The following is a 14,027-nucleotide window of genomic DNA, read 5'->3' as shown; positions in this document are numbered from 1 at the left end:
TGGATTAAGTGGTGTATTGAGTTTGGTGTTGAGGCTAATGCAATTATTGCTGTTCCATATGATTGGAGACTCTCACCATCAAAGCTTGAGGAGCGAGACCTCTACTTTCACAAGCTAAAGTGTGTAGCTTTGGTGATCATCTATCAGATAGATTTATGTTTCTTTAAAAGATGGTTTTAATTAGTGAAACTTAGACTTTCAAAATGCTGGTTTTTCTTTGCAGGTTGACATTTGAAACTGCATTAAAACTCCGTGGAGGCCCCTCATTAGTATTTGCTCATTCATTGGGAAATAATGTATTCCTGTACTTCTTGGAATGGTTAAAGCTGGAAATTGCACCAAAACATTACAACGAATGGCTGGACGAACATATTCATGCCTATTTTGCTGTTGGTATGGCTTATTTCATCCTAAACCCACTTGCACGAAATGTTTAATTGCTTGTGTGGTTGTGCGTACTAATTAATGGTTTAAATATTGTGGGATTGATCGCAGGAGCTCCTCTTCTTGGTGCGCCTGATACAGTTAAAGCGACACTTTCTGGATCAACATTTGGTCTTCCTCTTTCTGAGGTTACTACTTTTACATTCATTTTTCAGGTCTTGCGTTTATCCGTTGCACATAGTACTTACGTTTCTGTTCATCGATTCCGATGCAAGACATAATCCTCATTTAATCCGTACTAGCCTTCGATAATTTTCCTAGAAAAATTGAATAACGTTAGGACTGCTCTCTTAGCTTCATTTTTCTCCCTATAAGTTATTGTACTCTGCCTTATGATGGAAATCTAAGCTAGTCTAATGCATTGTTTTGTATACACCAACTTAGGACCAAGAGGTAAGTTTTAATTGATTGAGGTTTTATAGTTGAGGTTACCTTCAAGTTTATATTTTTGTGTGTAACTGTTTGTAGCTAACATGTAGCTTAAACCTCTCTTTTGTGAAAGAAAATTTGCCCAACTTATTCTTTTTCCTTATCTTATTTATGTCTGTCTCACTTCATTGTATTCTTATATCATTCTGTTGGCATGACTGTTGTAGCGTCCTTCATGACCTACAATCCACGTTACCATCAAATCCTAGAAATTTAGGATTCACATAACTTTTTAACATAAATTTTCTGGATTGAGTTGGATAAGCAAAGTTCATATTTTCAAAAAAAAAAAAAAAAAAAAGGAAGATATAGCAAAGTATCACCAACTTGTTCTCAAATTTCAACATAACAGTTATTCTACGACTTTTACTTTGTTTTTTTGGTTAATGTTCTAACACGTGCTTTTCATATAATCTTGTGAAAAACAGGGGACAACTCGACTGTTGTTCAATTCATTTGCTTCTTCACTATGGATGATGCCATTTTCAAAGTATTGTAGGGCAGATAACACATACTCGAAGCATTTCTCTTGGAGTAGCAAGAAGGGTCGTCACACATATTACTGTGATGAGCAAGAATCTCGATTAAATTTCTCTGGGTGGCCAACAAATATAATCAATATTGAAGTTCCATCAAATAATGGTAAAAGATTGAGTCGCAATTTAATTTTGTCAATATTGCTGTCATTATCATGCTTATATGTGTTGCCGTCTTACATTCGCAGGATTTGATGCCTATCCATCAATTACTGAAATCGCTCAGAGTAATGTTTCCAACATGGAATGCGGACTTCCAACTCAGTTATCATTCTCTGCTCGAGAAATATCAGATGGAACCTTTTTTAAAGCAATAGAGGATTATGATCCAGACAGTAAGAGGGTGTTGTATCAATTACAGAAGTACGTAATTTTTGCACACTTATCTTTCTGATTTAGGATTCTTGTTTTTCTGAGTTATACGGCATAAATATAAAACTTCTACTATTTTCTTTGTGCTTGAAGGTTTAAACTTAAACTTGAAGCAATTACAAATTGCTAGTTCAAAGTTGAATATGTTCTTCTCTTTCTCTTAACAATTTATGGTTACCAATTTAAGTTTATTTTATCATACCTTAGTATATGCCGCAAACTGATTACTTTTACTTTCAAGCAGAAAGTGATTACTTTTAATCTGTTCTTGCCCAGTGATAGCATGAAAGTTCACAAGTCTTGTTTCTCTTTTAAATTGTATCGAGTGACCACTCGTAGATTTATCTGATAGTAGTGACCATACTTGTTTGGATCAATGCTCTTAAGAAACAGCTTGATTGTTATGCATGCTTCCTACGATCATGTGCCTTTTTCTCCCAAATTATTGTGAAACTTAGAAGCGTAGATGAACATTTTTTAATTAACGCTCCATATTTCAGGTCATATCATGAAGATCCAGTTTTAAACCCACTTACACCTTGGGAGAGACCACCTATAAGAAACGTCTTTTGCATCTATGGCACTGATTTGAAGACTGAGGTATAACTGTATTTCCTGAAAATAATATTTCTATATGGCGTGACCAGACCAATGTTCTCAGAAAGGTTCATCTCTGTGGTTAGCCATTTGTAATTAGCATCCACTCACGCTGGTAGACATATTTGGTTAAGTTACATACATCCTCAGATAATCAATTCTCTTATGATATGCCTTTGTTGGTCTTGTTTATTGTTTACTTGTGATGTGGTAATACACTTTTGTCGTCTTTGCTACGGCCAAACAGGTCGGCTACTATTTTGCACCAAGTGGCAAGCCTTATCCGGATAATTGGATCGTTACAGATGTGATTTATGAGATTGAAGGAACGCTGACCTCAAGGTAACCATCTTCCAATCCAACTAAATCATGGGGTAAAATATATCTTCATTCAAGAATAGGAAAAATATGAGTAGACGAGTTTTACTTGCAACTTTTTGTGTAGGTCTGGGAATCTTATTGAAGGAAATCCAGGAGTTGTTAGTGGGGATGAAACGGTAAGCGAAACACTTTCTCAAATACCATAAGATTTCAACTAAAAAAGATAGACAGATTCAACAGTTGATGAACACATTCATTTACAGGTACCATATCATTCTCTTTCTTGGTGCAAGAGTTGGCTTGGACCAAAAGTGAACATAACAAGGGCACCTCAGGTAGGCAAATCCAAAATGCCAGAAAGATCTTTTTGATACAACATGTCACGCGTATCCAAAATGTTTGAATTTATTATTTTTTATGCAAATTTCAGTCAGAGCATGATGGGTCTGATGTACAAGTGGAACTGAATGTAGAACATAACCATGATGAAGACATCTTTCCCAACATGACCCGGACACCTAGAGTCAAGTACATTACCTTCTATGAAGATGCTGCAAGTATTCCTGGAAAGAGGACAGCTGTGTGGGAGCTTGATAAAAGTAATATTTTGGTTGATGATCTAAACTACAAATTTACTGATTAATTCTATATAAGTATGTACGTTAACTCACTTTATTTTCTTGTAGCAAATCATAGGAACATCGTTAGATCCCCTGTCCTAATGCGGGAGTTATGGCTTCAGCTGTGGCACGATATCCATCCAAAGGCAACCTCAAAATTTGTTACAAAAGGTAAACCTCTCTTCATGCCCTTTTTTTCCCTTCTTTCTTTCTTTTGTTGGGAATTTCAAGCACTGTTCACTGATTATTAATATCCAACAGCCAAGCGTGGTCCTCTGAGGGATGACAATTGCTACTGGGATTATGGAAAAGCTCGGTGTGCTTGGCCCGAATACTGTGAATACAGGTTAAAACTCCTTTTCAATAAAGCAACTTACAAAGAAAGAAAAGAAAAAAGAAAAAGTTGAATATGCTCTTTTTACCTTTTCTTTTTATTTTTTATTTTTTTTGCTCATGAGCCTTTTCTTTTTATTTCATCCATGGTGCTGCAGATACGTTTTTGGAGATGTACATTTAGGACAGAGTTGTAGGTTGAAGAATTCTTCAGCTAAAATGCTCTTGAATTACTTGTAGATTAGAAGGTAACAAGTTTCTTTCTCCTTTCTACTTAAAAAAGTTTCTTTCTTCTTTCTTTTCCTTTGAGAACTAAACCCAACCACTTCATGTTGCTACGATAGTGTGGAAATCAGAATCAACATAGTAGTTCTTTTTACTATATTCCCTTTTAGATTCTTTGATTTACAACACCACCTCCTTTGACATCGCCTTTCAACATCTAATGTTTTTACATCATCTCAATTCTCGATTAATTTGCATGACATTAAACAGGTTCTTGGAATCTTTGGCCAATGTTTGTCTTATTCCTGGCATCTAAGCTCTACCCATCTGCAGAAAAGTGCATCCCACGAATGCTGAGCAACATTTGCACATTATTGTCTTCTTCGAGTTCATCTGGAAGTATATGTAATAATTCGATGCTCATAAGAAGGAATGCTAGATTATATTCTTTACGGAATTTTTAGTGCGAAGTATAGTATCAGCAATTGAGCATTAACTAACCACGCGATCATCATAGGAAGCATTCACCTATGCCATTTTTTCCATGTAGAAAAACATGATATTACTCTTGCTAATCCCATTGATTTGTGATTAGAAATTTTGAAGCCCTTTTAAGGTAATTGATGACAGACGTCGAGCATTAAGTGGTTCTGCGTTATCTTTGTGATTTGGCCAAGGTTACTGATATATATATATATATATATATATATATATACACACACACACACACACACACACATATATATGTATATGTGCGTATACATATGAGAATTATTTTTATGACTTGGATGAATTAAGTGAGCTGTTTCCATCAGTACGGTGAAATGGAAGCGAAATTGTGGTGAAAATTATCAATCTGCAAGTAACTTTCTTTTTATTTTTTTTAGAACAGTTCACAATTCTTTTTTACGTGTGCGTTATTCTATATCCATCAACGTTTCTTGAAATTTGACAAAACTTTTTTCTTTTTTTTTTTCGGCCAATTTAACACTAATATTTTGAACAAACGATTTGCATAGCGTTTCTTTTGAGGTTTCCTAAGTAGCGATTCTAGCGAAACAAGCTGATAAATAGAAGTCACTTGCCAATTAACATCTCTATAAAAAAAAGCATCATGAATATTATGCATTTCATATCCTTTATTTATTCTTTTTTAATATCAACGATGATTCATAGTCTTTGTTTTTTATAAACAAGCTGGTAAAGTCCCTTGTAGGACTAGGCTCATTAATTGTCAAATTGCAGAATAACAGAGAACACAAGGCAGTTATAAGAACTTGAATATTTAGGAGATAAGCACCAGAAATTCCGGTTCAATGTTGCATTTGTATCAGAAAAATTCATAAAAATCCAGTTTTACATTTCCATATTTTTTCAAAACTTTTTTTTTTTTTTTTTTTTTTTTTTTTTTTTTTTGGGCAATTTAACAGTTCTATTTTGAACAAACCATTTGCATAGCGTTTCTTTTGACGTTTCCTAAGTAGCGATTCTAGCGAAACAAGCTGATAAATAGAAGTCACTTGCCAATTAACATCTCTATAACGAAAAGCATCATGAATATTATGCATTTCATATCCTTTATTTATTCTTTTCTAATATCAACGATGATTCATAGTCTTTGTTTTTTATAAAGTGAATGTCCGAGGTAAAGTCCCTTGTAGGACTAGGCTCATTAATTGTCAAATTGCAGAATAACAGAGAACACAAAGCAGTTATAAGAACTTGAATATCTAGGAGATGAGCACCAGAAATTCCAGTTCAATGTTGCATTTGTATCAGAAAAATTCATAAAAATCCAGTTTTACATTTCCATTACACCTAGAACGCAATTTTAATCAGTAGTATTACAAAGGTATGCAGTTCATTCTTTTTTTTTTTATCGGTTTATAGATAAAGAAAATCCATCATACTAAGACTTCTTTTTGATCTCGAAAGAATACTTGAGTTCCATATGGCATCTTCTATCATCATCTTCAAACTGCATTAAACAAAACCAACAAAAAATTCGACTCATCGACAATGATCATATACATGAAATCAACCTTTATGCAAAATAACACGATCATATGCATTTTAGTTGCTCATCACTAACCTTAAGCTTTGCAGAGTAAATCCCTCTTGCAAGAACCCCTGACGGAGTGGTCTCTTCCTCCAATGCGTGCGCATAAGGTTCCTGATTCGGAGCAAACGTACCCAGCATTCCTTTGCTTTGATCAACTGTAACATCACCAAATAACTTCATTTCCAAATCAACATAAAATACATATAAACAAAAAATATTACTAAAGTCCACATTTAATGTAAGATTTATTGATCACAATTCCGGCGCATCTATCCTCTAAATAAATAGTGTTGAGAGTTCAACAAACATTCGCAAACAACTCTCATGCTCATGTTTTTTTTAAAAAAAAAGGACTTGCAGACCTTGAACTCCTCCTTTCCACACAGTGTTAGAGTATGTAAGGCCCGCTCTTCCTCCAATGCGTGCGCATAAGGTTCCTGATTCGGAGCAAACGTACCCAGCATTCCTTTGCTTTGATCAACTGTAACATCACCAAATAACTTCATTTCCAAATCAACATAAAATACATATAAACAAAAATATTACTAAAGTTCACATTTAATGTAAGATTTATTGATCACAATTCCAGCGCATCTATCCTCTAGATAAATAGTGTTGAGAGTTCAACAAACATTCGCAAACAACTCTCGTGCTCATGTTTTTTTTTAAAAAAAAGGACTTGCAGACCTTGAACTCCTCCTTTCCACACAGTGTTAGAGTATGTAAGGCCCGAAACGATGTTGTGCAGAACGCTGAATGTTAGCTTAAGCCGATATTCGGATCCTTCTCTAAGTGTAAAAAGGACACGGTCCTTTTGGTCTTCATTAACAGGTAAGGAAGTATTGATCTCCCCAAAGTCAGTGGAGATGATTCCGATAGAGTGGAATTTGACCTCAGGTTCCTTTTGACCTAGTTAAGAAAAACCAATTAAGAAAACAGAACACAAGATTGAACAAAAGATGAAAGTTAATAAAGGGTGACAATTAGTTAAAAATAATAACACAAGTCTTATAACAAACCATTCAGATCACTTTCCAAGGAACCAAGCAACTTTTCTTTCCACCTTCTTAAGCTATCATCATCCTGCAAAGCAAAGAGTTAAAATGCAAGCCACAAATTCACACATATATCAATGCCCGCCAAACTAGATGATATAAAGATGATCGCCACTATTGGAAATTTATTGGATACTGTTATATGGCGTAGTTTGTAAAGCCACAAAAGGGATTTCAAACATAGAATATAAACTTTGTTTTTGAGCGTAAGCAAACAAATTTTAACTAGCTAAGCTTAGCAAGACCATTTGATATACCACAGTTGAAGGCTAATGAGATCTAAATCTTATATCTTAAAATCTTTATCTTAATCTTAATCTTAAATCTTAAATGTTTTAAAAGTGCCAATAACATGGTTCAGATGGAGAAGTTTAACTTCAGGCTTATGACAATTTGAGAAGAAATTACCAAGAATCAAAAAACCACATCTTTAATTTTCAAGGCATGAAACAAACTGGGAAATTGGTATATACCAATTTCTTCTCAAAATTGCTTTTCAAACAGAATATATAGGAGAGCTAAAACTCGTTTGCTCAGTTTTTCAAAGAACAAAACTTGAGCCCAAACACTACAATCCCTTTATTTGAACGCTTTTTTTTTTTCTGAAAAATCACACATAACATTGTTGGGACAAATTCTCCAGACCTCAGATAACCCAAAAACAAGTTCACACACAAAATTTTCCCTCAAAGTCGGAAATTTTTATATAATTAACCAAAGAAATACTTGAATAGAAAAAAAAAAAAAAAGAAAAAAAAAAAAAAAGAAACAAGAAAACCTTGTCTTTCTCAATCTGCTCCTTGAGAGAAAGCAGAGGCCCAGGAACAAACCCACCAACATCACCACCTTTACTTTCATCAGCAACTTCTTCCTCTTCTTGAACAACACGAAGCTCGCTTGGTTTTCGGCTCATTTCCTTGTGCTTCTGTTGCCGCTCCTCGCCAACACCATAACCCGATGATGGCCCAGCTTCCGCTCCTCTCTTCCCACTCTCCATCTCTCTCTCTCTCTCTCTCTCCTCTCTTTCTCTCTCTAAACTAGCAGCGACAGTGACGGCTCCACCAAAAGGCGCACAAACCCCCTTTTGAATTCTTCTTTTTTTCTTTTTTTTTCCCTTTTTTTTCACACACAAAACTAAAAACTCGAAAACCCAAAGAATTCAAAGGGTGGACACGGAAAAAAAAATGTAACCCTTTTCCCACGGCGTATTGTCTGTATCTGTATGTCTGTCTGTCAGTCTGTCTGTCTCTCACTCCTTCCTCGCAGTTCTTCAGTTTGTTCGTCTCGTCCACCGTGGTTTTTGTCTTTTTGCTTGAATTGAATGTACTTTGTCGGTACTCTGTTCAGTCCACTTACTGATGGTTGACACGATTTTACATTAATGCTAGACCTCCTCTATAATCAATATTGGTATAGTAATGCTATAGGTTATAAGGTATCCGTAATATTAAGTACTACCATTTAATATAGAAAGAATCAAATGAATAGGGGAACGTTAGAGACATATCACGATTAAGAGAGTATAATATATACATTTTAAAGTTTAGAAAATATATTACATAAGTGATAAAGTTTATAAAAAATTTATAAACTAGTATTTGGTAAGTATGTAGTTTAAATTATATTTTCCGTTTGAACTGAGTTAAACAATCAAATTTAGAGTTTAGTTCTCCCTCAAGTTTAAATGTTCAAATCATTTTTTAACAATAAAAAGGTGTTTATTCTCTTTGTTTTTCATACCTACCAAACACAAATTTAAATTTTATTCCATGCTCAAATTAAAACTTTAACTGTACATCTAAACATCAATTCAAACTGCAATTTAAATCACACAGTTTGATAATAATAATAATAATAATAATGATGATAATAATAATGATGATAATAATAATGATAATAATAATGATGATAATAATAATGATGGTAATAATAATAATAATAATAATAATGATAATGATAATAATAATGATAATAATAATAATAATTATAATTATAATGATGATAATAATAATAATGATGATGATAATGATGATGATAATAATGATAATAATGATGATAATAATGATAATAATAATAATAATGATAATGATGATAATAATAATGATGATGATAATAATATGGGCTTGTACAAAATTTAAAATAAAAATTAAAAAAAAAGATACCTCTTTAACCAAGTCCGACATAGCTTTAAAATTGAAAAAGTGTTATTGGAGATCATCTAGAAGATGGAGTCAATAGAGCTACGTGTCTTGCAAATGAATGTGCAATCCGTTTGATATTTGAAGTTCAAAAGCAAGTGCTTTATATATATATATATATATATATATATATATTTGTGCGTGGATGTTTTTTATGGGCATTTACGTGGAGATAATGAAGTTGTTCAAAATTAGAGATTTGAAAGTTTGCTGCATTATTTGAATTAGAGATTGAGAAGATAATGTGAAGATATTTTGGAACCTATCTAGAGAGAGAATTATGGAGATAATAGAGATCTTATCAAGAGTATATTTGAATGAGATTCTCTTGACTTTATTTAAAGGCTTTGTTTCAGTATATGTGTATAGACTTAATTGAATATCTCAAGAGGAAAAGTCTGTGAATTTGAGAGCTTATTACTAAGAAAATATTCAGAGAAACGTCTGTGAGTTTTTGTGAGCCTAGTGCGTTATTGAGATCGTCCTTCGGGAGAGGGATTTGTTGCTTTCGAGAAGAAGCTCTGTCGGACGAAGGGAGTTCACCGTGTAGTTTAGAAGACGTGTGGTGCACGCTAAACAATCACTGTGGAGATTCGTCACAGCAGCGTCACTGTCTATGAGGGAGTCCTTGAGTGAATAAGTTCGTCCGGTGTTTGTAATTTCTAGAACATAGTGAAACTGTTTACTGTCTGAGCGTGGCCCCGCAGAGTAGGTGTGCGCACCGAACTGCGATACCATATTGCGTGTCTATTTTGATTTATGCACTTTATTCTACTCGAGCAACGTAATTAATTCGGATCTTAATTAATTAAGTCATCTTTCAGACAATATTTCAACATCATCTGGAACATCAGACGTAACATCAGATTTATCCATGTAATTAGACGCAATTGGATCACAATACGTTGGCATCATCCGATGTTGTCCCTGTGTTCTCCCATATGTAGACAAATTCGGCGCTGGTCTAGGACAGTAATTGTACCGATAATTCATTGGCTGATATGACTGATGATCATATTGTGTTATATACTTATAATGATTTGTATCTCTATACATTGGCATTCTCGAATACTGCCGGTAGTACTGATAATTCATGGGTTGATTATACGACTCATGGTATTCTTGCATATAATCATAAGGATTTGGATCTCCAAAACGTTAAGCTTATGGCGCCAGCTTCACAGGTCCATCGCCACATATTCTTTACACTATTAAAAATTTATTTGTTTCCCTCATAAAATTTTATGTTAAGCTATCGGTGATCAGTTATATAATTTATGTTACATAACAATAACTTGTGTATAATTAATTCAGATTTCTACTGGGTCACTTTTTTTATACTGTATTGGATTCCTTGGGGTAATTTATTTTAGAATCAAGTACTAAAATTATAAAAGAAAAAAACAAAATTTCATGACATAATATTTTGTTTAAATTAAAAGTTTAGATTTTAAAGTATCAAACTACTCATAATTCGCAGACTAATAATGCTAATAATTATATTTGTTAAACGTTTGGGTGCATGTAGCGTCACTCCAAGTGATTTTTTTTTTAATTGCTAATCCGTTACTCCAAGTGAATTATTGCAATAATATTATCTATTTACCGTAAAATTCCATCTAAAAAAATAAATTAGAATAAAATTGACCTTGAAGTGGAACAAAAAAAAAAGGAAAAAGAAGAAGTAGCTAACTCTCTAAATTTTAGCTAAGTTCTAACTAAAATTGCTAAAAAGTTATTTTAATGAGCAATTTTTTCATAAGTCACTCCAATCATATTCCTTATTTTAGATAAATATAGGCTATTATAATATTTATTGAATTAATAAAAGAATCTTTACATTTATTACAATTAAATATTTTTTCTGTGGTCCCTCACTATTTTTATGGGAAAAATTTCCCTCATTGTAAAAGATTAAAGGTTTAGCGTAGCCGATGAAATAATTAGCGTAATTCTCTTGTATTAAGTCGTAATAGTTACTATTTTGGAAACCATAAGTCATTTCTAAAAATATGAAAAATAAAACACTGTCATATACCGCTCCAAACAAATGTTCATGCATGACTGGATGTGCCAATAAAAAAAATAACACGACATATATAATTCTTCACGACAATATTATTTAGGTTTAAAATGACAGTTGGTTACGATAGAATGATTGATATTAATAGTAAAACCGACAGGGGTTTATTGATGTGCCTTTTAATATTTTTCATATAATTATTCATGACATGTGTATATGACAGTTGTTTATTGCTATATGTTTGAAAACGATTTCCGGTTTTCAAAATAGTAACTGTAACAACTCAATAAAAGAATTACGTTAGGGTTTTAGCCGGTTACGATTGACACATGATCCTGTTATGATGGCACATGAGACACTTGTCTCCCATTTTTAAATTGGGGGACTATAAACAACTCTACAATTAAAATAATAAAATATACATAAATGAAATGACTAGTCACTTCATATTAAACTATATTTAGCTAGAGTGAAAGACCTTTTATAAAATAGTTAACCATTTAGTTAATGGTTGGAATGGAAAAAAATTTTAAAAAAAAATTATTAGTTATTTTGACTAAAAATATAAAATAATTAGCATAGTTTGAGTTGTTGTAAAGAGGCGGAAATTTTGGTTAGATTGTGTTGATCCCTTTCTTCTCCTACCGGTCCCCCAAATGAAGAAATTGGAGTATTAATAATTGACATTAAAGCAGAAACGAAATTAAAAGAGAGCAAATTTGGAAAAGACACTGCTAATCCTTTGTGGTCCCAGAGATCCACCAATCATTCCGGTTACAATTTAGAGGGGATCATAAAAGATGATAGAGTCGCTAGGAAGATCGGCAGATGAAGATATCAGTAGTGATGCTAGGGAAAAAGAAAAATATAAGTTCACTAGCCAATATATCATAACGAAATGAATTTTATATTTGCACAATGCATATATCTTGGTGTTGTATTATTTTGAGTCATTGGTCTCATTCACTTTGCGAATTCGAGTTGAGATGTGATATTTTCTGAGAGCTTTTTACTGTAGCATAAAAAGTTAATTGTGACATTTTCTGAGAGCTTTTTACTATAAAAATTTAAAACTGAAAACTCGAATCGGTGAAATGAACGAGGACTCTCGTGTATATAAGTTTTAGTAGCTAATGCATTTTCTGAGAGCTTTTTACTATAAAAATTTAAAACTGAAAACTCGAATTGGTGAAATGAACGAGGACTCTCGTGTATATAAGTTTTAGTAGCTAATCATATCCTATTTAAGCATGTAAAGCTCAAAGAATATTTACAAAAATACAGATAATTAATGTTTTGATCATAGATAGTTTTATTAAATCTATGAAACCAAAATTGATGTTTCAGTAGTCCTATATTATGATCAAAGACGTAATCTGTCTCTAAGTATTATCTTCTAATTTTACTCATTTAAAGATAATTCTTGTAAGTATTATAATTATCGCATGTTAAATTGTTAATCCTCCATATTACAACGTTCCTTCTTTTTTTCCCCTAATAAATTACAACGTTCCTTTGTATCACTTATTTAATAATAAATTTAGAAAGGTGGGAGAAATTATGGTATAGCTTTTCTCAGTGATCATTAAAAATAAACGTACATACAAGAGTAAAATAAATCATAATCTAATTCAAACAATTTAAACCAATTTTAAAGTAATAATTGGCCATAACCATTTTTTCGATAGAGATTTCAAGTTAGTATCCTAGTTGGATCAGCGTTGGCAGAGTTTAATGAGTAGGCGATCAATAACATGCTACGGAGTTCTCTGGTTCGATCCCCTGACTCTGTGCTGTGACCGCTAATTTTTTAATCTTTTTTTTTCTTTTTTTTTTCGAGACTGCTGGAATGGAGCTAATGTGGATTGTCACGCCGTTTGCCTACCGTTCGTTTCGTGGATTCGAGTTAAAATGTGATATTTTTTAAGAGTTTTTAATTATAATAAAAAAAATTAAATATAATATTTTTTAAAAATTTTTAATTATAAAAATTTAAAATTAAAAACTCAAATTGTTAAAATGAACGATGCCTAAATAAAATAAATCACAACTTAATTCAAATACTTTTAAACCAATCATAATATATCTAACTCATAATTTTAACGTAAGGACTCATTTACCTCCTAATCTGATTTAAGTTAATAATTAAAAATAATCTAAACTTTCAAATAGAGGATAATTATTTTCTTTCTTCTGTGCTGTTTTTAAATACCTTCATAAGCATTATTGAATCTTCACTTTCAGCATTATTCCATAACAATGGCGCCTTCAAGGCGTTCGTTGACCATGAGCTCCTTTCTCATTATTTTAGTATTCCACTCTTTCGTCAGTTCATGTTATGGCAGGGTTCTGGACGATCAACCAAGTCTCAGTGATCATGTTGATTATTCAACGTACGGTGTTGATGATCATGATCATGGTAGTTTGAAGGACTATTTGATCAACTCAATGGCTCGGCTCTTCCGCTTTGATGATTTTGGAACGACAATACTCAACGTTGATGATTTTGGAGCTAAAGGGAATGGTACTGATGACGACACACAGGTACGCAAAATAAACAACCCCTAGTGTTAGAAGTCTAATTAGACATCGTTTAGTTTGTTGATTCGAATTTTTAATTTAAATTGAAACGTGATTTTATGTGAAGGCTTTTAACTGTAGCAGAAAAAATTAGATGTGATTTTTTATAATAGCTTTTAACTGTAGTAAAACTGGAATTAAAAACTCAAAGGGAATGGTACTGATGACGACACACAGGTACGCAAAATAAACAACCCCCAGTGTTAGAAGTCTAATTAGACATCGTTTAGTT

At 32.7% G+C, this 14,027-nt stretch overlaps 2 protein-coding genes across 3 annotated transcripts in view; one reads left to right on the top strand and one right to left on the bottom strand.

Annotated features, from left to right (window-relative positions):
• The window catches only part of LOC21389390 (phospholipid--sterol O-acyltransferase), a 5,741-nt gene extending 1,199 nt beyond the window's left edge, over positions 1–4,542 (top strand). Inside the window, exons 4-17 of the mRNA XM_024163399.1 lie at positions 1–119; positions 224–393; positions 496–572; positions 1,302–1,515; positions 1,598–1,772; positions 2,282–2,381; positions 2,626–2,720; positions 2,824–2,875; positions 2,963–3,034; positions 3,130–3,298; positions 3,386–3,490; positions 3,581–3,665; positions 3,811–3,900; positions 4,148–4,542. Coding sequence (XP_024019167.1) covers positions 1–119; positions 224–393; positions 496–572; positions 1,302–1,515; positions 1,598–1,772; positions 2,282–2,381; positions 2,626–2,720; positions 2,824–2,875; positions 2,963–3,034; positions 3,130–3,298; positions 3,386–3,490; positions 3,581–3,665; positions 3,811–3,892 — 1,515 coding nt within the window. The 3' untranslated portion in view covers positions 3,893–3,900; positions 4,148–4,542. The remainder of the gene's footprint in view (positions 120–223; positions 394–495; positions 573–1,301; positions 1,516–1,597; positions 1,773–2,281; positions 2,382–2,625; positions 2,721–2,823; positions 2,876–2,962; positions 3,035–3,129; positions 3,299–3,385; positions 3,491–3,580; positions 3,666–3,810; positions 3,901–4,147) is intronic.
• A 961-nt stretch (positions 4,543–5,503) lies between these two features.
• Positions 5,504–8,244, bottom strand: LOC21389389 (rho GDP-dissociation inhibitor 1). Of its 2 annotated transcripts, XM_024163404.1 has the most exons (5): positions 7,773–8,244; positions 6,959–7,022; positions 6,627–6,848; positions 5,970–6,094; positions 5,504–5,855 (listed from the first exon to the last, which is right to left on the bottom strand). In XM_024163404.1, exons 1-5 carry the CDS (start codon positions 7,989–7,991, stop codon positions 5,787–5,789), a joined length of 699 nt encoding a protein of 232 aa, XP_024019172.1. In that variant the 5' UTR covers positions 7,992–8,244; the 3' UTR covers positions 5,504–5,786. The 2 variants fall into 2 exon arrangements, 1 of the variants encoding a protein (XP_024019172.1); XR_002901911.1 differs by lacking the exons at positions 6,627–6,848; positions 6,959–7,022; positions 7,773–8,244 and adding an exon at positions 6,302–6,346.
• Positions 8,245–14,027: the final 5,783 nt, after the last annotated feature.

This window comes from Morus notabilis, unplaced genomic scaffold (genome assembly GCF_000414095.1).
Source record: "Morus notabilis unplaced genomic scaffold, ASM41409v2 Scaffold267, whole genome shotgun sequence".
Classification (NCBI taxonomy): domain Eukaryota; kingdom Viridiplantae; phylum Streptophyta; class Magnoliopsida; order Rosales; family Moraceae; genus Morus; species Morus notabilis.
Note: the sequence above shows the minus strand (reverse complement) of the source record. Positions and strands in the feature narration are given on the sequence as shown.